The 22,504-nt window shown below is 40.6% G+C and overlaps 2 protein-coding genes across 2 annotated transcripts in view; one reads left to right on the top strand and one right to left on the bottom strand.

Moving 5' to 3' along the window:
- The window catches only part of gabbr2 (gamma-aminobutyric acid (GABA) B receptor, 2), a 222,241-nt gene that overhangs the window by 159,690 nt on the left and 40,047 nt on the right, over positions 1–22,504 (bottom strand). Inside the window, exon 2 of the mRNA XM_085346606.1 lies at positions 1,996–2,133. Coding sequence (XP_085202732.1) covers positions 1,996–2,133 — 138 coding nt within the window. The remainder of the gene's footprint in view (positions 1–1,995; positions 2,134–22,504) is intronic.
- On the top strand, positions 7,151–9,273 carry LOC146609830 (uncharacterized). The gene has a single exon (XM_085346435.1). The coding sequence runs from the start codon at positions 7,185–7,187 to the stop codon at positions 8,670–8,672; it is 1,488 nt and encodes a 495-aa protein (XP_085202561.1). The 5' UTR covers positions 7,151–7,184; the 3' UTR covers positions 8,673–9,273.

Raw genomic sequence — 22,504 nt, 5'->3', positions numbered from 1 at the left:
CTCATAATAATGTAAGCCTTCACTCAGTTTCACACACATGCATATACACAAACACCGTGTGCAGAAAACACTGATTAGGAGCACACAGGCCTGTGTCTAACTAACCTCAATGCACGCTCCAGCTAACGAAATAGAAAGCTGCCACCTTACTCTGCATTTAGGGTCTGTAAAACAAACAAAACCTATGTGGTGTGTTTTCTATGTCCAGGGACAAATATTGAGCAGATTTCCAGCTCACAGTATGGCTGGTTGATGACTCATACTCTAATGAGGATGCAGCTTAGGCCTGCAAAGATAGCTCGCATCTGAGAACAGTAACCTCAACTTCTGATACCACACCTACAAACGAGAATGTACAATTCTATATATAAACACCTACTTGCCTATAAAGAGATGCACACAGATTAGATCCTTTAATTTAAAAAAAAAAAACAGCAGATAATTATGACTCGTGCTTTTAAAAAGACACCTGTAACAAGATAAGTTAAGTCTTAGTATTATGCTGGACAGATGCTGATTGAAAAATTTATTTAATCAAAGTTTCCTTGCACCTGCATGTCTGCTGTCCCAAAAAGAAAAGGCTATTTGATTGCTTTGGTTTTAGCTATTCATTTAAAACTCTCTCCCAGTCACTTGCTATGTGATATTCAGACATAGTCACTGTGTGCATTTGGGATCAGGCTGACATGAATTTGTTGGTGTTGCTCTTTGTAATGACAGCAGAAAATGGGCTACTTGGTAAAGTGCTCTGTGGAACAAACTGTACCAACACAGTGTTCTGCAGAGCAGAAGATTGCATCTCTAAGGTATCACTGTCAAAAAAAAAGCAAGTGAATAGATAAGCAATTAGACATACATGCAAACCAACAGATAAACACTTAACATTCAACTATGACCTGAACCATCTTTCTCAACTGGGATCATTACCACCAAAAGAAAGCAAACACAGCGTAAAAAACCCCCCAAAACAATTAGTCATCCTTTTATTCCCAACTCTTTTCACTCATGAGTGACCCGAACAAGACAGTGAGCAAAAAACGGACTGTGTAAAGCATTCACAGCAACCGCAAAGGGAGGAAATATATTCCACGTAATGTGACATTCAGTTCAAAACACAGCCTCTTGAATTACACTATCTCTTCCAAGCACAAACTCCACTTCTTTCTTATCTGTGCTTGATAACCTTTGCAGCATTTGCAGACAATGAATTGTATTCTTTGAAAGCATGCGTTTCCCCTCTTTGGTAGAGCAAATGTAGGCACAAGCAATAACTCTGGGGGTCAAAAGTTTTCCCGATACAAGAATTAGTGACGTTTAATATCCACACAGAGCAACCACAACACGTAACTCACAACAGTTAATGGCACAAAATGCTATTTAGAAATTGGAAGGAAGCAGTATGACAGGATCACTTTTATTATATTGCCTAAGAAGTTTATTGGCCAAAACACTTTAGCTCATACCAATCATAAAACACCCCAAAATATATCTTTTCACCTGTGCAAGGCAACATTTTACTGCAATGTGATCAGTCTGTCTCATGATTTGACAATCATTTTATAACGTGTTTCCTCTACTTAAGCCTAAGTGTTAAGTAAAATGGTTCTCACATTTTTCACAACTGATTTTTGGTCATGGTACTGTTGGTTCAAACCATTTTGACTCTGCCTCTGATTGTAAAATGGGAGGGGGATTTCGAGGATTACAGCATTGCCAATTAGACATTCACCCTGGCAAGGTTAATGAAGGATTAAGCTATGAGTTGGAACCCCTTTGAAATCTTAAGACCTATCTGTCCACCAAAACACCTACAGAATAGGAATTTCTAGAACCTAAGCAGCTTTTAAACACCAAAGTCAGGTTTCCTGGAAATACCCAGATTTCTTTTTTTAAAGTGTGTAGACAGGAGTTCACGTGTAATAACATGATATTAAGACTACATACTGTACACAGTCATACACACTCGTGCATGATGACATGGAGTACAGCTCCTACCTGCACCAGATTCCATCCTTCCAAGGACTCTGCAATGATGGATGTTACAGAGGGGCAGACGCCGCCGAAGATCATCAGGTGTTTGGGCCCGTAACAAATGGCATCAAAGAAGGCCCTCAGCCCCTTGGCATTGTCGCACTGCAAACACAGAGAGAGGCGTCGTGAGCTACAGCGAGGCAGAAGATGAAGAGAGAAGATGAAGTCATGGAGAAAGGGGATCTTTGTATTTAGTTATTGTTGTAAAAACAGTAATGGTAACGGGGAAAGGAAGTGATAAGTCAAATGTAAAACAATGTAGCTCACAGGCTGCAGGAGCGTTCCCCTGCTCCAGCCCAACGCTGCAAAATGCAGCCATTTTACGTCACTATAGCAACAAGAGGAAAAGATTGTGTGAAAGGAGGAGAGAGAGAAAAATGAGCAGAGAGGGAAAAACACTGTGTAGGTTTCAATTGATTGTTATATGAACTGGCTAACCGGTTTTGCTGCGATTCTTTGATTTCCACAGTTGTAATGATATTCCTATCAGCAGTAAACACTCCAAACCTCAATCTTCTATTATTGCTACTCAATTCAGAGATGGAGTGACTGACTGGCAGGTGGTGTGTGTATATGTCTGTATTTGTTTCCTCTGACACAGTCCATCTTATCCGGAGAGTCATTTGACCTTGTTAGCCATCAACCAGCTACTGAATGAAATTTTCCACTGAGCAAACGCGCTCCACAACGCAGATTGAAAAACTGAAAATCGAATGTGAAGGAATGAGATTTCTAACCAACAAATGCTTTGATACGTGAACAAGGCTATTAAGTTGTGTTGCAGGTGTCATGGCTTCACTTTACGTGATCATTTCTGCCCTTGTATCCATGGTTTCTTTCTTCTTTTTCCCTTATTTTTGATAGGAACATGATAATCTGGGACACCTCAAATCATTTGCCAGGTCAAGCTGCAGTGGAGGACACAAACAACTTCCTTGTAAGTCGCACCATCAACTGCTGGACCAACATTCTTGCATTCAGTAGGATTTAATCATGTGCTAGGACCAACTCAGACTCTTTTGTTGCCTTTGTTGTTTTTAAAGTAGATGACAGTTAACTGGTAGAGATACGTTTTCCTCTATGCATCCCAGTAGAGAAAAATCCATGCTATAATGGCGGTCAAAAATAGACACAATTGCAAATATGCCTCGAGTGAAATGAGAGGGAGAAGATGTGATTAGACACAGTGGGTATTTCTTATCCTCGCAATACAGCTGAATGAAACAGCAGGCTATTAAAGAAAATATTCATTTCCCTGCATCTGGCCATAACAAGGTGGGCTGGTACTGAAGGATTGTGACTTTTAATTGGTTACCAAGCAACATGAAAAGAAATGTGGGCAACTAAACTTGTCATCATGAGCACAATAGGGCTTGGAGATACAGTAGGCTTAAGCTGATTTATTATGAGAAGTGACAATGTACTGTAGGTGGCAAAGAATAATGTTCTTTAGTCTTTCTGCACCAAATAAAACTGTCTTGCAACAACAGCACAGTCTACTTGTGTACAAGTACATGTGCATACATATGCATCAAAGTGCATTGGTTAAGACAAGAGCATGTTAACGTAGCCTCCATGTTGTCACCCACCAGATTATGAACTCATATTCTGAATCCTCAGTTTTAGCATTGAGTCCAGAAGAGAAGATATTTGAGAATATCAACAAATATTTGAGTAACATCTGACTAAAACACACAAGTTCTTTGTTCATGCGTGTTTCTTTGCCCGAAAACTCCTCTTGGACCAGCAGGAGCTAATAGTTCTCATCTAATTCAAATATTATGACATAGTCATGTTGCCTAGCTACCACCTAGCACCAGACTAAGATAATAGATCATAAGGTGGTATGTATGAGGTATATTTTCCGCATTTACACACCTGTTACACTTTATAAAAGTATCCTATCATTTTAACTTCATAAAAATCAAATCAAATCTATATCTACTATCTAGGTTGAATTATGCATGATATATTAGCAACATGCTAAAATGACCCCCCCAAACAGATTTTTTGCACAGTCCTTTTGCACAGTTAGTTAAATGCTAGTATTTGTAGCTATATTAAAACCACACCAGAAAGCAGTACAATGTTCACATAGGTGAGGTGATACCTAGCAGGAGAGCGATCATTTACACTTACAGTTAAACAGCTGTGTCCTGATAAGGGTATAACAGAAAAACTTGCCTCCTTATAAAGGTGACACAAAGGGGGATATTAGCTGTAAAACCACAGCTGCTTTTGTGCCATGCTGTCAACATTTTTATTTCTGCTTCGAATTAAGAAGTTTGATCTGGAAATCTGTGAGGATTTGCTCTTTTTTTTGGAGTGGGCCTCAGTTTGACTTTGGAGGAACTGCAACCACCGTAAAGCATGGAGAAGGAAAACTGTGAAAGAAACAAACAAACAAAGAACATTTCTAAATTGCTTCTCTTTCCTAGCTATCACAAATATCCAAAGATCTTGCAAACTTGCAAAATTAAGCAGCTGGGACTAAAGAGTGTTTTGGATTATTGCTTGATCAATGGCTTAAACAATTACATGACTTAAGCGATTGATTGAGGCTTGTTTCTCTTTCAGCAAATTACTTCATCAGCTGATCATTCAGCTTTCCACTTTTCATTCATGTGCTCTTAAATCTGAAGGCCATGCATGCCCGCAATCTACTGTGCTCTGCTCACAGAGCCTTGACCAGTGTGTTGTCATGCCAACGGCGTGACTATTCACACTTTTGTGCGCTAGATGAGTGAGGTGCCGCGGCAGGGCCGTTGTAGCAATGGCTATATTTAGTCTCTCGTTAGGTAGCACAACGACCCAGACATTAATCAATACTTATTCATCTCCAGCAACACCGTAGAAGTTGGACAGACAAAGCAGGATAAACAGGAGAGGCAGCCGAGTATAATAAGCCACAAAGAGTAACGACACAGTGAAAGTGATGGTGGGTGAAGCAAGCAGTTGAATAGAGGGTGAGAAAGACAGGAGAGAAGAGGTATAAGCCTGATATTAGCCATACACTAATAAAGCATTCAACCAGTGTTATGAGCCTGCCCTCCATTATAAGCTCACAATAGTACGGAGCCCCTCTGATGACATGGTACAAAAAATAAATAAATTGTGGCCACGAAATATCATTTCGAGGCCACGAAATAGGTATAACGTGCCCACGAAATACTTATTTGTGGCCACGAAATATCATTTCGAGGCCACGAAATAGGTATAACGTGCCCACGAAATACTTATTTGTGGCCACGAAATAGGTATAACGTGCCCACGAAATACTTATTTGTGGCCACGAAATACTATTTCGAGGGCACGAAACAGGTATAACGTGCCCACGAAATACTTATTTGTGGCCACGAAACACTTGATGATATATATATATATTATCCCAGGGCACATTCACTAGAACCTGCGTCAGCCATAGTACGGAGTCCTTGCTGTTGGTGATGTCCTTAAGGTGAGTGTATTATATTTTATATTTATTTCATATTGTTATCCCGCAATTCGGCAGTTATTTATTCAGACCTATATTGTTACTATGTTCTAAATGGTATCTGCTGACGTTTCAAATGTTGTATCCTCATGTTGTTAGTACACGTTGTTTTGTTGTGCTAATATGTAGCCGTAAACTCATTTTTAACTGTAGGACGTGCGGCGGCCCCGCAGCACACTTTCAAAGTAGAGCAAGGCTGAAGGCTACTAATAAATGAGGTATGTTCAACATAAAACCTTAGTTCTCTGTGTCACGAAGGTGTCTCTCTTTTACCCTGGCCACATCACCATACTAGCTGGTGCAACTAATCTGGTCTGGACAATAATAACAGTTTTAGATGGAAAGCATCTTAAAATTGCCTTTTTTTTGCTGAACATCTCCTTTGAAAGTAGCATCATGTGAGTCACACGTGTTAAGGTAATACATGCTAAATGAGCCGTAGCTTTCAACGCAGTATCGGATGAAGCCTTGCAGTTACAGTAGCTCACTGCGGTTATCACGTTGCCAAGGGAACTAATAAAGCATACAGTGATCGGAATGATTTTGTATTGATGCAGGTTGTCATTGCTCATGCTGAACTACTTAAACTCCAAGTAGACAATCGCTCCATTCCTCATTACCATAGATAATATCTAAGTAATAAAACAATCATTATCAAATTCTGATTTGCCATAGATAAAGTGATTTTATAGGTAGGCTATCATGTAAAAATCTGCTACATAAAATTTATAACTGAGTGTAAAAATACTAATTTTATTTTCATGTGGTTTAGAGGTCAGCTATGGATACTCGGCTGCGAGAATTCTTAACAGAGCGCAAAGTTGAAGAAGATGTGATCAAGAAACTTGAAGATGAGAATGTAAGCCACTGCAGCTTTTGCTGTGTGCGTGCGTGTGTGTCTGTGTGTTTGTTTTTGAACGGAAAGCCGCAATCCACAATTTACTATGCACATTCTAAAAGAATTTATTGAATTTCATATTTGTGTTTAATCAGTGACATTAATTAATGACGTGATATGTTTAAAGAGTAATTTTAAAAGCAATTTTTGTTCATCTTATGTTGGACAAATGTGTACCACATTACCAAAAGTATCTGTTATCAAAAGTAGATAGCAAAAAACAACTCTAAAATATGCAGTTGTATGTATTCATTGTTTTTTTAATATTGACAATTTTATTAATTTGTTATTTATATTTTTCAGATTGATGAAACTGTCATTCCCTTAATGACAGACAGTGACCTGGCAAAGTACATCCCCAAAGTTGGCGATAGAGTCTCCACTGTGGCCTTCTGCAGACAAGCAACACTGTCACGGACGTCACCATCCAGGAAAGAATCTATACTCTCAAGGCTACGACAAAGACTGACAGGAACTGAGGGAATGCCTCCTAAAAAGAAATTGTCTCAGTGGGCAGAAAATACAAATGCAAAACGAACAGTTAGACGAATTGAGGTTGGCTGGATGGATTTTGATGAGTCGAAGGGTGGGTTCAAACAGGTGAAGTCTGTAAGTGGTGGTGGAACAAGGCATTTATCTGTAGATAAAAATGAAACAGTGTCAAATATCAAACTTATGGCTGAAAATCTGTTTTTCCCCAATGGCACCTCAAAAAAAAACAAAAGTCTTTCACACTATTCAACTCATATTGAGAGCTCACAGATGCATGTGGATGCTTCCAGTACAGTTGATGAGTTGTATAAGCAAAGTAAAGTCAAAATTCTGCGACTTTATCTGTGTACCAGAAAGAAAACACAACAGCAGCCCCAAGACGTAGAGGCCAATCATGCAATAACCCAGCCCTCTGTGGTAGATCTCACTGGCAATGAACCTAATCAGGCCGCTGATGATCTGTTGGCGGAAAACATAAATTCAGAACCATCAAACTTTGTAATTAATGATGGAGCTTCCACAAGTGGATATTTTGAACTGAATGACACATTACCATGGGATGGTCTGCCAAATGTAGGTGAAAGTGAAGATTCTGATGCAGTTGTTATTATTCGTGGGGATAACAGGGTGGATATTAGTGTGGTTGAACTAAACCCTGAAACACTGTTTACAGAAAAAGAGTCTGATCCACCTCATCACACATTGTCTCTCTCACCGGGGCTGACAGGAGAGGCCAATATTCCTGACCAAGCACCCCCTGAACCACGATCTTGTCCCGTAATACTAACTGTTAGAAGAGGTCATTGTCTTACTGATTTGATCAGTGCCTTTAAGGACTCAAACATTATTTCATCTGAGGTCAATATCAAAATGTTGTTACCAAATGGAGAGCTTGAACAGGGGGAAGGAAGTGGTGTTTTGCGGGACTGCCTGACAGAATTTTGGATGGATTTCTATGACAGCTGCACATTGGGAGTTGAGGTGAAAGTCCCATTCATCCGGCATGACTTTCAGTGTGAAGAATGGCAGGCTATAGCTAGAGTGTTTGTTGTAGGGTGGAAGCAAGCTGGTTACTTCCCAGTGAAGCTTGCAATACCCTTTCTGGAGGAGATATTGTACGGCTCAACAACCAGTAGTTTAAAAGATTCCTTTCTTTTGTACGTCTCACAAGAAGAGCGATCTGTTCTCCTGAAGGCTTTGGATGACTTCAATTCAGTGGATACAGATGAATTGCTGGAAGTACTTGATGCACATGAGTGCAAGCAGGTTCCTACCAAGGACACACTGCTCCCTGTTTTGGCACAGATAGGACACAAAGTACTTATTCAGGCCCCAATGTTTGTAATCAAGTGCTGGCGTCCCGTTGTGGGTTCTGTAGCTGGTTTACTCCCACCAGAAGGACTGCATCATTTCATAGCAGAAAAAAAACCGACTGTAAAAACAGTGAAGGAGCTTCTAATCTTTCCAGAGGAGATGACAGCTGCCCAGTCAACAGTTTCTCGTTACCTGAAAAGGTACATTGGAGAAATTGATTTCAATTATCTTCAGCTTTTCCTGCGGTTCTGTACAGGATCCAATCTGTTGGATAAAGCCATACTAATTGAGTTCATAGAAACTACAGATTTCCTCCGCAGACCACAATCCCACACATGTGGATGTGTACTAAAGCTGCCCCTTGGTTATCACAGCTATCCAGACTTTCGCAGTGAATTTAACAGCATTCTCGCAAGCTCTATGTGGGTGATGGATGTGGTGTAGGTCAGTGTTACCCAACCTTGGTCCTCAAGGCACTCTGCCCTACACGTTTTAGGTTTTCCACCCTAACAGTTCATAGAAACACGGGTGTAGTTAACAGTAACATGAAGGAATGAATGTGAATGTTCAATAGACTGGGTGGTTAAGTTCTCTTAACAGTGTAGCCCGTTGTGCCTTTTTCATGTGCAGCCTTTTTTTTCATCTGGTCAGTAAGTGCTTTCTTAGTTTCTCCCCCCAATTAAAATAGTAAGCTAAAGGGAATGTTCAGGTTTTTTAAAGTGGAGTTACCTGTAGTAGACAGCACTTAGCACTCTGATTTTGCAGAAGCAGCAGTGAGTGTTGGGGACAAAATAAGGCAACAAATTGGTTGGGGAATGAGACCACAAAACAACACCAGTTGAAAATACATATACATATTTAAATAACATTTTCAGTGCTTCACCTGGTAGGAATCCGTACACTAAACATAGAAGTGCATCTGTTCCTGCTGCACACATTGTTACTGTGTTTTTGGCTAGTGCCAAAATAAATTACTAATTTTAACATTCTAATACTTTTTTACTACAGGAAGAGTAACAAATATTTCCAATATAGCATACAGTAACAGTTCTACAAACTGGAAGATTGCTGAGTGCTTTCTACTGTATATACATACATAAGTACAACACCATTACAAATACCATATTCCAACTGATTAAGCATGTTCTATATTAAAGTATTTCAGATGTTTGCAGAAATCTTAATAGAAACAAGAATGTGAACCTTTATGTTCCTAATGGGTTTAGAAGAAAAGTTGTCAATTACAGAGATTGGTTACATTGTAAAGAGGTTTGTATAACATTTTAGAAATAACTGTTATTTTATCCTGTTATTATATGCAAAATACAACCTGTTTTTGAGTATGGTGTATTTTGAAAGACACCAGTAAACCATTCTCATTGGTACAAAACTTTGTCCTCTCTGTTACATTCTATACATCTTTAAACATGAACATGTCTAATGACACAGCTGAAAGTTATTTAACTACTCATTCTATAATGTCATACACGTGCTGTGATTTTTAAGAAAAAAAGCCGTTCTTTATCAAACATGGGATTGCTTTAATCTATTCCACAATAACAAAATTATAGGCTCAAGAAACATTTGGAGCATTGGTGACACAACTATGATTCTACACTTTAGCCTACTTGGTCTTCTTGTCTAATTGATCACAACATTAGATATATCCCATGAGGGGATCCAATATCATCTCAGACCTGAACGTACCAATGATAGAGCGCTGAAGAGTTACTGATGCGTGAAGCCTGACTGCTTTTGACAGACTGGCAGTGACAGATCGTTAGCTGCAGCATAACTGCTGATGCAGAATGAGTGCAGACAAGGATAATGTCCTCCAATCAGAAAAAAACAACATTTAAGTCGTGCTGACTTCTGATCAGTTCAATTGGCAAAGTGTTCCCTGATTTAAAAACTTTGGCTGGGTTGATGCTTCAGCCTCCATTACGCACATACAGAGCGCAGTTGACCTTCAACAACGTTAGGAATACATTGCATTTACCGTACGGTAAAGGTAACGTAAACAATTATTTTGTTACCCTTACTGCTAAAACAGCTTAATTTAATGTAATTAATTACCACCACTGGTTATCATAATATGGGTCATTTACCTGAATGATTGGCATGAAGCAGAACTGCGACAGAGCTTTGTCAATGAAATCCCCAAAGAAGAATCCTTCGTCCTTCAGTTCTCCTAGAAGCTTGATCCATGACTCGACTCCTTCTTTTCTCATCACTCCCCACCAGCTCTCAATTCTCTGGTTTGCGGTACTTGCTCCTGTGACGTAGCTTCTGTCTCCTGCTCTATCATCCCCGTCATTTCTCCGTAAATAACGCTGGAGGTCTCTGACCAACACGTTCTCAGTGCCCATGTCAGTTCGTACGAGCCTGGGGAAACCCCCACGACTCTCCACTGCTTCCACAAAGTAACCTCCGATAACCTTTGGGTCACTGTTAGTGTGTGCGGCCCGCAGCCAAATGATGTTGCGTGAGAAACCGTCGATGCATCCATTAATACATATCCCATATGGCTTTAGTTTGTCATAAGAGTCTACGTGCCACACAAAGTTAGGCCCCTGAGCAAAATATTGCCTCCTTCTGAGACGTCTGGTCTGGCGAACCTGGGAACCTACTGGGTCCAGTAAAGAGATGAGGATCCTGACGTCTTCTTTCCTGATCGCAATGCCGTGTTGTTTGCACTTTGTAAACATCCACCGATAACCGTGATCCTTCCCAGGCCCTTGCAGTTGGTTCACAATAAAATCTATCCCGGCGTCCAGGTCGTACTTACGTCTGTAAAGCGACTTGGCTCTCAATATCCGGTTTAAATGTCTCTCCGTAATGATGGTTCCTTGCATTGCCAGGCTTTTCAAAATGCATTTGTAGCTCATTCCCAGCCTGAAATAAAACTCAATCAGACTGTCTCTGTCCATGGTGTATTTAGCCTACTTTTATGCTTGTGTCTCTACGCAGCTGTCCAGGAATTCTATCAATAAGATGTGCGCACGTTATCTATTTCGTGGCCACAAATGCGTAATTCGTTGCCACGTTATACCCAATTCGTGCCCACAAATTAGCATTTCGTGCGCACGTTATACCTATTTCGTGCCCTCGAAATAGTATTTCGTGGCCACAAATAAGTATTTCGTGGGCACGTTATACCTGTTTCGTGCCCTCGAAATAGTATTTCGTGGCCACAAATAAGTATTTCGTGGGCACGTTATACCTATTTCGTGGCCTCGAAATGATATTTCGTGGCCACAATTTATTTATTTTTTGTACCATGTCATCAGAGGGGCTCCGTACAATAGAGTAATTCGTGAGCGTGAGATTCATTCACAGGCTCTCTGTGATGCTTAGAAGTCACACAATGCACATTTGCCTACAGTCCATTAAGTAGGGAAAAAGTAAATTTAAATGTCAAACCTAAAGTAGTTTTTAAGTGATTATATTTAAAATCTTTGAATCTCATAATGGCATTCGTTTCCAATACACAACCATTTTCTCTGTGCACAACTCTGTTCTATAGTGATGACTTTTTCGAGGCTTTCTAATAGGTTACAAACAGGTTTTGGTAGAGACGTGGCACTCAAGGACTCGTGAATAGAAATCTATCAGAGAACACTGTAACAGCAAAGATGGCGGCTATCCAGCCCCTGCCCCCAAAGAGTCACTCATTTTGTTGCATAGACAAACGGTGGTGGTCCACAACTTTGCATATCCACTTGTTAGCATAGTGTCGTACTTCTCATGGCTTACTTACACTTAAGAAGCCTAATTAACTGTGCTCACGAATAGCACAGCATTTCCCCTTTTTCTGCGGAAAAGTGTTTTTTCAATCCGTTTTCATTCCACAGACACTGACATTTCACATTTTTTCAGGTAGGGTGTTTAAAATAAATTCCCAAATAACTGCCCAGAGGCATTTCAAAGATGGCTGCTGAGTGGTGAGACTTGCTTCCACCAGGACTTGGATGGAGTCTGTATCTTTGATGCTAGTTTATTCTAAATAGGGTAAAAGCTGTCACAGATATCATTCTCATGTAAAACATACATAAGCTCCAAAACTGCTACAACGGGAAAGTATAGCAGCACTTAACTCAGTAGGAGAGCAGTAAGAAATACTACAGCACTTTATTTCCCTCTCCTCCAGTCTGAAATCTAATTCCTGGCATTTGGAGGCCATTCGGAGCAGATCGATGGGGTTAACGTCCGTAGTAATCTGTTTGACTGCCTTGGGAGACAGCCAAGGAAGGTTTGTGTGCTGTTGGTGTTGGGTGTGGGGTGGGGGTTAATGGCAGAAGAACCTAGAAATGGGACTCAAGGGATGCATATCAGTCTGATCACAGAATCGTACAACATGCGCCCTTCGTACAGCACAAACACGAAAACCTCACAGGTGTTTGAATTCACTTGCTGGATTTAGAAAATATTTTTAAAGATATATAAATAGTCTGAGTTGTTGCATTTGTTTTTACAAAAATCTTCTCCCTCAGATTAATATTTAAGATTTCAGTGCGATGAGATTGCACCACAACCCTTCCATTGACAGTATATTACAGAAAGACCAGTTTATTTCAAATGCTCCTCAACACTATTGTCACTACTGCATCTCCTCCACGATGACCTTTACACAAAGCTACTGATATTCATCCTTGTTGTTCAGTGTACAATGACATTAACCTGCTGCTATTGTGCTAGTAACAAACTAAAGTCAATTAGCCTGTGAGGAAATAGCCTCTCCGTGTGTCATGGTGAAATACATTTTTACTTGTTCCATGTGATAAGTTACATGCATCATTTAATTTTAATCAAAACCTTGGGTAATAGCACGCCTTTAAAGATGAGCATGCATCAATGCCTGTTTATACCATAATCCAGCAATAGTTACAGAGCATTAAAGGAAGTATATAACATCCTTTTAAGGCACTTTACAATATGATTCCAAATGCACTTAATAAACCTTAATAGAAAAAAACTCAGGAATAATTTAAAAAAAAGAAGATCACTTTTGGGGACTGTTTTTTTAAGGCTCAGCAATTACTCAAATTCCTAAGTGATAATTAATTACTCCTTAATTAATTTCCACAGGTAAATTAACCTGCCCTCCCTACGAAGAGCCAGCCACATTTCTACAAGCATAATAAGCTAAACGCTTGAGAGTGAAATTTTCCAACTCACTGTCACTACACGCAGGAAGACACTGCAGAGGCCACCAAGGTGTATCTATGCTTGTCGTCTGTAGGTGTGCATATGCGTGTTTTTGAGAATAGAACAAGAGCTGATCAGAGCACCAGGCTGGAGCTAACCATGATGAAATGCCTTGTTAACGCTCCAGAGGCAGCTGCACCTGTCCCTCATCTAATGGCAATTTACTGAACCCAAATCAGCAACCTGAGGCCCTGTATAGCACATTCACATACATGCGAGGGCGAGTGATAAAGACAGAGGACAATAGAGAGAAACAGAGAGGGAAGAGCCTGATCTGATGTCAGAAGCATTCTGCTCTGCTCTGCTCATACTACTGCTCATTTTTTCCTGACAAGGTCAACAGCACAGGTGATCATTGACAGCAAACTCCCACCTCAGAATATATGGCTTTATGAATTAAGTTTATGCACATGTTATTACAATAGCATCATGCATATTTCATCAGCGGTTGCCTGATGACTGAACTGATTTTTTTTTCATTGTTCATGGTTTCCTAGAGGTTGAAAATGCAACACCCTCAACCTCTGGGTGACCAGTTTTTCTGTCTCCAAAGAGTCACATACCAACTTGGACAGGCTGCAATCTATCTCAGACAGATCAGCAAAGGACTGCAAATAACCATATATAACAAGGGACTTGACCCAGCTTCCTGACAACTGGTTGAATTCTGGTTACAGTACTAGTTATAGTCCTAAAAGCAAAGTTTTCTGTCAAATCTCAGCACGTTGTCACTGTCACATCTGCATCACAATGGCCTTTACACAAAGCTACTGATATTCGTCCTTGCTGATCTCTGTACGATGTCATTAGCCTGCGCTATTGTGCTTCTCATAAACTACACTCACTCAATTAGCCTGTGAGGAAATAGTCTCTCTCTCTGTGTCACGGTAAAATGCATTTTTACTTGTTCCATGTGATAAATTGCATGCATCATTTAATTTTAATCAAAACCTTGCATAATAGCGTCGCAGCCTGTTTACGCCATAATCTGTCGATAGTTACAGAGGGTTAAAGCAAGTATAATTCAGAGCTGGACTCTTAGTTAGTTGATGTGAACTTTTGGTTATTGTGAATTTCTGTGTATTTAGACAGCAGCACATTCGCAATTTGCAGTATTATCACAAATCCTAACGTCAATGTAAAATGACCCTATTCAACCTCAAATCAACAGCACACTGAGAGCAGACTGACTCCATGTCAATTCTATTTTATTGCCATCTCGATGCATCAAAATTGCTTGGAAGACAGCAACTAGCTGTGAGTGTTTAAAGCAAACATCTCAAAGGCAGCATGGTCGCAATTTCACTGCAAGCTCTCGCAGAAATTTTGATTGTGCATTTTGGTCTACAACCACTGTTTTTCTTAGTGTTACTGTAGCATGCTGTTGAAGTCCTTTTAAAGGTACACAGATACACATCCACCCTGCCTGCCTCATGCAGCATGCTTTCCTGTCCATCCAGCACTGGCACAGCACATGAAGCTGGACTCTTGTACCAGCTGCCTCCTGCACACACTCCACACTGAATTACTTTCACATCCCCGAGCCAGGAGAGGAAATGTGCGCCAGGATGAATCCAGCGATTGCTAAAACATATGCTTGGCATTATAAAGCCCTATAGAGTTAGCACCCAATAGGTCAGATCTAAAGAAGATTATCTCTTACACCATGTACAAACCCAACTAATCCTCTAAACTGTCATGGCTGTCAATACCAGCTACCGTCGGAAGAGGAGGAAGAATCACGAGTATGGACTGCTGCACTGAATTAGTCTGCAGCAGTCCAATGAAGGCCTACAATTTCAGCATAAAGACAGTGACGGTATAATATCTTCACCACATGCTACTTTGAGTTCATGTGGTGTCATTTAAGGTCAGTGTTTCCTGCTGCTTATCTCTCCAGGATACATCTGCACCTAAGATCTTCAAGAAGCTAGAGCGATTTGTTCCCCATCACTGAACTCTTGGGCAATTCAGAGGTCCACTGGGGTGTAACACATCACCCACCATGCCTCCTTTTCTTTCTCTTTCTTAAATGACCAAGGGAAGATAAGGCTGACAGGTAATTCACAGTCTTAGGGAGCCAACAGACAAAGCTTTCGTTCAGATACTTGGAAAAGTGCTACAAGAAAGTGAAAACAGGGGGAACAAGTGGAGAGAATGAAGATGACTTCAGTATGCTGCAAGCATAGGCAAGACTCCTTGTGGTAACATTTAAACAGCAGGCCCCGGAGTATCCGAACAGAGTACACATTGATTGAGTGAGAGTGGATGAAGTAAACTGAGAGCAGGAAGGAGTGATGGAGTTGGGCTTTTTTTCCCCCTCAATCTGTTCCCTTAACAATGCATGCCTGCAACACACAGGGAAAAAAACTGAGGCACCCACTTCTTGTCTGGGGAGAGACTGGCCTTTAAAATCCACTGCTAGAGACTGACTGGGCTGCTCAAGCTGATAGTTGTTTGCCCTCCACCTCCTCCTCTCTCTGTGCCGTCTGGCTCTTGTTATTGCAGTCAATCTATCTCTCGCTTTCTGGAGAGCTCAGATGGCCACCAGGATAACCATGATGGCATGTTGGAAGCCTCTTTAGTGGTGACAAGTCTCTTTCGCTCTTTTTCACTTTCCTTCACTCCCACACACAAAATTCTCCCTCTGTGCTCATGCTCATCCTCAAACAAAACCAACTAGATAAATTATCATCCTTACCTAAATTTCATGCAAAATTTTAATCTCTGACAAACAATAACACGCACATCTGCTCACTCACGAATCAGAGAAAACCTCAAATTGGCCAATGGAACTAAAATCAGAGTGAACACATTGCACCTTTATTAGCAATCTGAGCAGAGCAGAAAGCAGACGCTGTGTTAAGCCTATTACAGGCTGTTGTGCTTTCGACAAGGCCTGACAACAGCTGGAACATGTTGTGCTGCCCAGTGAGAGGGACAGACCAAAGTGAAATCCACCTCAAATGATTAGTCCCCGAGGAGGTGATGGATGCAGATGAGATGAGGGAGGACTGAGGGAAAAAATCAAACTTTTTCTTTTTCATTATGCAGTTTGTTTACAGGGAAAATGTGCACAGATTTTAGGGCGCTAATAACAACACAGAGCTATTTCCTTTTGCTACTTTGTAGTTCAATAAAGGATTTTAAATATATGTATAATATTTATAGCGCTGTGCAAAAGTCTTAAGCCACCCCTAGTTTCTCTAATTATTGTTAGAAAATGCAAAATAGGTTCAACCATTGCAGACATACATAGAAGTCTCTTGTAGTTTCTTTAAGTAGACTTCAGTACTCCAGGTGTCTTGAAAGACATCCCAAAGCTCTTCTTTGTTTCGCAGATAGCTGTAGACAAATACATATTAATGATCATTCCAACCAAAAACCTGTTGCCGCTGATTTTATGTCTTTTCTTCTTAGCCACCCTTCCACTGAGACCATTTCTGATGAAGTTTCAGTGAGTCATACATACAAAATGAAGGGCAAGATGCATCTCTCAGATCCTATGTTAGGGCTTCGCTGGATTTCTACTTATTATTTTGTAAGGACATGACTTTCAGATACTGTTCATCTGCTGTAGATAGTTTATTAGGCCTGCCGCTTCTTTGTCCTCCACTTGAAATGGGAACTAATTTTGTGTTTTTGTCAAATGCATAAAGATATAATGGGTTTTTAGCGAAATTGTCTATTATATATAGACATATTACTTGTTTTCCTAATAAGCTAGGCGCCTTTTTTATGCTTGAATCCTTTACAGATCAGTTTTAAGTGGCTTGACAAACAAAAATCATTCTTTTAAAAGTGGTCAGGTAAAAAAAAACAGATGAATGTCCACGGAGACACTCTGGAAGACCTTGAGAAATCCTGGAGACCATTTTTTTAAATTAAAAAAAAAATCTGTCTCCATGGAAGCAAAATATAAACAACTTCAGGGTGACTGAAGACTTTTATACAGTACTTATGCTGAGTGATTGGCCAGTTCATGCACATAAAAATATATTATTTTTGTCCTGTTTTGAATTCTATGTATAAATTTCATTCACTATATATGTGTTATCCCTCAAAATCAGGGAAAAGAGTATGATGGAAAATACAGTGGTATTACGCACTTTTGGACTCAAGGTGAGCACTCAAAGCACTTTCAATTAAATAAGTGCTTTTTTTCTATGCCTAAGCACTTTTAACTTAAGGTTCACGCATCCATCACACCAAGAATACTTACCCAAAGATACTTGGGCATGCAGGCTGGTGCCCCAGCTGAAGAATCTGCTAAATAGTAAAGGAGAAGAGTAATATGGATGAAGAGTGTGAGGAAGAAAGAAGGAGGGAGCCCATTATCAAGTCAATTATTTTGTGGCCCCCAAAGACCCTTCACTTTGTCCCATGGATGAATTCAGTAATGCAGAGGAGGTAAAAGAGAAAGAGGTGGAACAAAGGAGGACAGTTCTGGTTAACAGTGCAATATCTGTCCATTCTTACGGCAGAGAGAGGACATCCCAGCAAATTTGGTAACACTTCTTTTTTTAGGGGAGGCGGGAGAGGTTCTCTGCTACAAATTGCACCATGCTCGGTTTTGGATTAGGGCATTTCTCGTATCAGCTTTTATTTGTTTTATCGCTGACAGCACAACCTAAAATGAACTCCACATGAAAAATTGTTACCCTTCAAGATAGTTGTTAGATAATGTTTGAGTTTTTGTCAACTGAAAAAGCCTGTAAAATGAGCACATAAAATTCCTCATATATGTCTTGTCAATTGGGGATATTAAAGCTTTATGGACAACAACTGTGTGAAAGTATGAAACCAATCCAATCCCAGTGCCTCAGCCTCGCAATCTTTATGAATCTCTCAGAGCGAAAAATTTACAAGTCCTCCTGGATGTTGCTGCCCTTTGCTTTCAAACGTTTCACATTTAAAAGTCCCTGCCTCCACTTTTATAAGCCCCCTCCAACGTATTTACCTCATATAATGCTGTCTGCAAAACGTGCAGACCGTCACTCGCTTTCACTCATTAGATAAGGAAAACCGATCAGCAAGCACTCCAGCGGGTGGTGAAGGAAGCTGGCAGAATTATTGGAACAAGTCTGCCAGAGATCAGTAATATCTTCCCCACTCGCTGTCTGAGGAGGGTGCACAGTATCCTGCAGGACCAACATCACCCTGCGCGCCACCTTTTCCATCTGCTGCCCTCAGGGAGAAGGTACAGGTCTATACAGGCCAGAACATCCAGACTGGCCAACAGCCTGTATCCACAGGCTGTGAGGCTCCTGAACTCTCTGCCCCCCTCTCACGGACAATAACCATATCCAACTTCTTAATAGCAATGAACTGGTCTGCATTGGTGCATCATATCTTTATTCTCTTCCCCCTCCTGCCCCCCCCCCCCCCCCTTTCTTAAATAGATAACTATCATATCTGATATCATATCTCACAGTACAATAATATTGAATGGGTTGCATTGTTGTATTTTGTCATGTTTCTCAGGTCTTTGTCTGAATTTCTACGAACATTATTGCTAAGGATTGTCTTATTGCATTGGAGTCACACTGGGTTAAATATGTACACTTGGGTTTTAAGGGGTATTTATTATTTTCTTCTTTTTTTTGGGGTTGTATGGAAGCCCCAAACGCAATTTCATTGTTCTTGACAATGACAATAAATAAATAAATACTAAAATACTAAATACGAAAAAGAGGTGAAATACCACTTTGAAAAGATACACGAACAAGGCGGTCTGCATCAATTCAACTGCCCAATAGACTATGACCTGGAGAGTGAAGCTGAAGAGCCAGGTTTGATGTTTTCCATAGTTTAAATGTAGCAGTTAAGTTAACAAGCCACCAGAAAACTTCTAACTTATACAAATATATGGCAATGTTTAAAGGTTAGTCAGTCCTTCTGTATGACAATGTATTGCTAAATGTCAAATAATTTCTGTGTATTAATTCTGTTTTGTTCAACTAATTAGCCTATTTATCAACTCAACTTATGGACATTAGCATGACAGCCAAGGTTTTGTGGTTAACACTGCTAAACTACACTTTCTAAGAAACTATAGAATACTGTATCTAAAGTGCAAGTTACTGTCAATATGATTTTTTTACCGGACGTGAAAACACATGGTGCAAATTAAGACACTTCAGACTACTTCAGCAATTTATTAAAGAAGGGTAAATTAGATTTATCAGCCTGGTAAAAATGCAGGGTTGCAGTCAAATAGTCAGTTTTGGTTAGGAAGGTCCCTAACTGGGTGAAGTGACCTGGAAGTACCTGTGTGGCAGCTACGTTAAGAGCTAGTATCATTCTGTTAGTGCACAGTGTTACCTCCTTAAACTTAGGATACACTGGATCTTTTATGAAAGGAAAGCCGATAACACTGTACTTCATGCTAAAGCTAAACACCATCCAACCATTGTGAAAATCAAAAACTCAACAGGGATCATCATGTGATGTGCTTCTTCTTCTTCTACCATAAATAAATCGATGTGTCTGGTAAGCTTAATGTTGCCCTTTTTTAAAGTTACAGTCTTGGCAATGAAGTGACACGTCTTTCATTCATCTTTCATGGACATTTTCTATCAGGGTTAAGAAAACGTAGGAAAAAAGACAAAGGAAGTCATTATTTTGACTATTCGACCACAGCCCAGATCTTTCTAACTCAATGTCTCCTAGTTTGAGATAACCTTTGTGACACCACCTGGGTTATTCCGGAAAAAGCTGCTCCAGAGCCAGACTAAAATCAGTTCAGGAAGAATAGAGTGGGTAAATGGTTAAATGATGCGAGGAAAAACAGGGGAGTTCAAAACAGTTCATGCGCTTTTCTTTTCTGCAGCTTCACCTATCACGATTTTGACACGATGTTTTCATTAATGTCTAACATGTGACCCATAATGGGAATTTACTCGCAATTTAGTTTAGCTTCGTCTCTTCGAAAGGCACTTTTAATTATTACACAAGTCGTGTTTAAGACTCTGTGTCCAGATGACATTGCCAGTAGTCCTTCCTATTACTTTACTACTGGTTATTTCACAGCTGCCCGTCGAGCGAAGAAAGATGCAGACATTACTGTTGACATTTAGTCAGGCCTCAAAGGACAGACAATGGCAGATTAGTCATCCTACTCCAAATTACGAGGACCATCTACTGACAACTTTTTAAAGAAGAGTCAACTTTTTATTCCACGGAAGACAGATGGGAGTCTGGCAAGTGTGGGCATAAGTGTAGTGTAGAGCTGGATTCAAAAAACTGTGTGTGTGTGTGTGTGTGTGTGTGTGTGTGTGTGTGTGTGTGTGTGTGTGTGTGTGTGTGTGTGTGTGTGTGTGTGCCTAGTACAATAGAGCAGAACACAGTTCAGGCTGTCCCTCTCTGCAGCCTAAGGATCCTTCTGTCCACGCACATCAATCTTGTTACAGCACAACGCCGCCTCCCAGGAATCCTGGCCTTGTATATTTAAGACCTATCTTTCATTCTTTAAACTTTTCTCCTCCACCAAGTCTTCTTTCACGATCTCATTTTCATCATCATTTTTTTATCCTCTCTTCTCTTTTTCTGTCTTACAGTTTCTCACATCTCTAGTCCTGTGCCACCCGCTGCTCTCTCTGTTTCAACTATCGCACGCAACCGCTCGTCGGCCCCTTCCCTCCCTCTTTCCTCTGGTCTCCAGGAGGTTTAAAGTTATTAAGGGTCACGGCTGCAAGCGTTGCATCATTAACGCATCTTGTCTAGATGTCAGCGTTGCAGTTTTCTGCTCGGTCCAATTAGTTTTTTAGTTAATCACCTAACCTTATTTTTTCAAAGGGTGTTTTGAAAGAGCGGACTGGTGTAATATGGAAAGCAAATGTGCTTATCAATCATCAGCATTAGTTAAGAACTGATTAAATAGTCGGTGGCAGGAAAGCACAGAGGACTGCAGATTGGTTGTTGAATGTGATGGATGATGACATCTTGGTGAGAGGGAGAAAATAGAGATGTGAAGCGCAGCATGCAGAACGAGTACGAGGGATTTCTAACTAATCTTAACGCCTTTACCGATTTTTTGCTTTACCAGAATGAATGTTGTTATTAACTCAAAAAATGTGATTTTTTTAAGACCAAGTCATTACTGAGCCTCTAGCACATACTAGCACACGTGTACTCCCTGTCACTGACACATGCAGACACACACTCGCGCACACACAAACAACATGAGCCCTGGGCTTCATCAACCAGTGCATATTTAACCAAGCTGGGGGCCATGCCAACAGTGTCCACAAACAATCATCAATCATGAGGAGCAACGCACAAACACTCACACATGCACACGCATACACACAAACCATCCAACCAGGTGGTCGACTATTGTCTCACAATGGCTAATTTCCGGACCAAATAAACACTCCAGTTAAAGACACTGACTGTGAGCGCTTGTCTTTTCTAATGAATCGCTTATTGACTAGCCTCCATTGAGGTGACTGGAAAGCCACTGGAGACCCGACCCCTTCTCTCGCCCTACAGGGTGACAGTGAAGCAGGAATGTGACAGCCCGAGCACTTGGACAATGCCGTCTGGTTTGAGAAGCTGACGTACAATACTGTGTTTCCATAGCTACCAAGAAAAAGAGAGAGGGGTGATGGGAAGAGGAGGGAGAGAAGGGCCTAGACTGCAAAGGAAAATTAATTTATGTACAAGGCCATGTCACAAAGAAAATTGCATTTTTCCCTTAGATGGGGACAGAGGAAGAAGCAGTTGTTAGCCCAGTGTGTGTGTGTGTGTGTGTGTGTGTATGCACCTGTCTACAGCCAGCCAGATGCCATCTCAGTAGATTGTGGGCAGAAGTGTTGCAGGATGTCAGAAGGCTCTTATTACAGAGGCTTTTAAATAAAACAGGCTGAATGGCTTGAACTAAGCTCCATCCAATGAAGCAGGACACATACTTTAATGCAAAGTAAAGGGAGAAATTTAAGCAGTGAAAGCACGCTCTGGTTACTCCGTACTTTATGTATGTGCGACCGTGTGAAAGCCCTTGCTCATTAACACCAGCAGGCAACAAAAAAAAAAGTGCACAGGGGCGCGCACACTCTGAATACATC

The sequence above is a fragment of the Diplotaxodon limnothrissa genome, linkage group LG22 (assembly GCF_057381915.1).
Source record: "Diplotaxodon limnothrissa isolate DT_005_m linkage group LG22, D_limnothrissa_male_GT1.1, whole genome shotgun sequence".
Classification (NCBI taxonomy): Eukaryota; Metazoa; Chordata; class Actinopteri; order Cichliformes; family Cichlidae; genus Diplotaxodon; species Diplotaxodon limnothrissa.
This window is presented reverse-complemented; position numbering and strand designations above follow the sequence as displayed.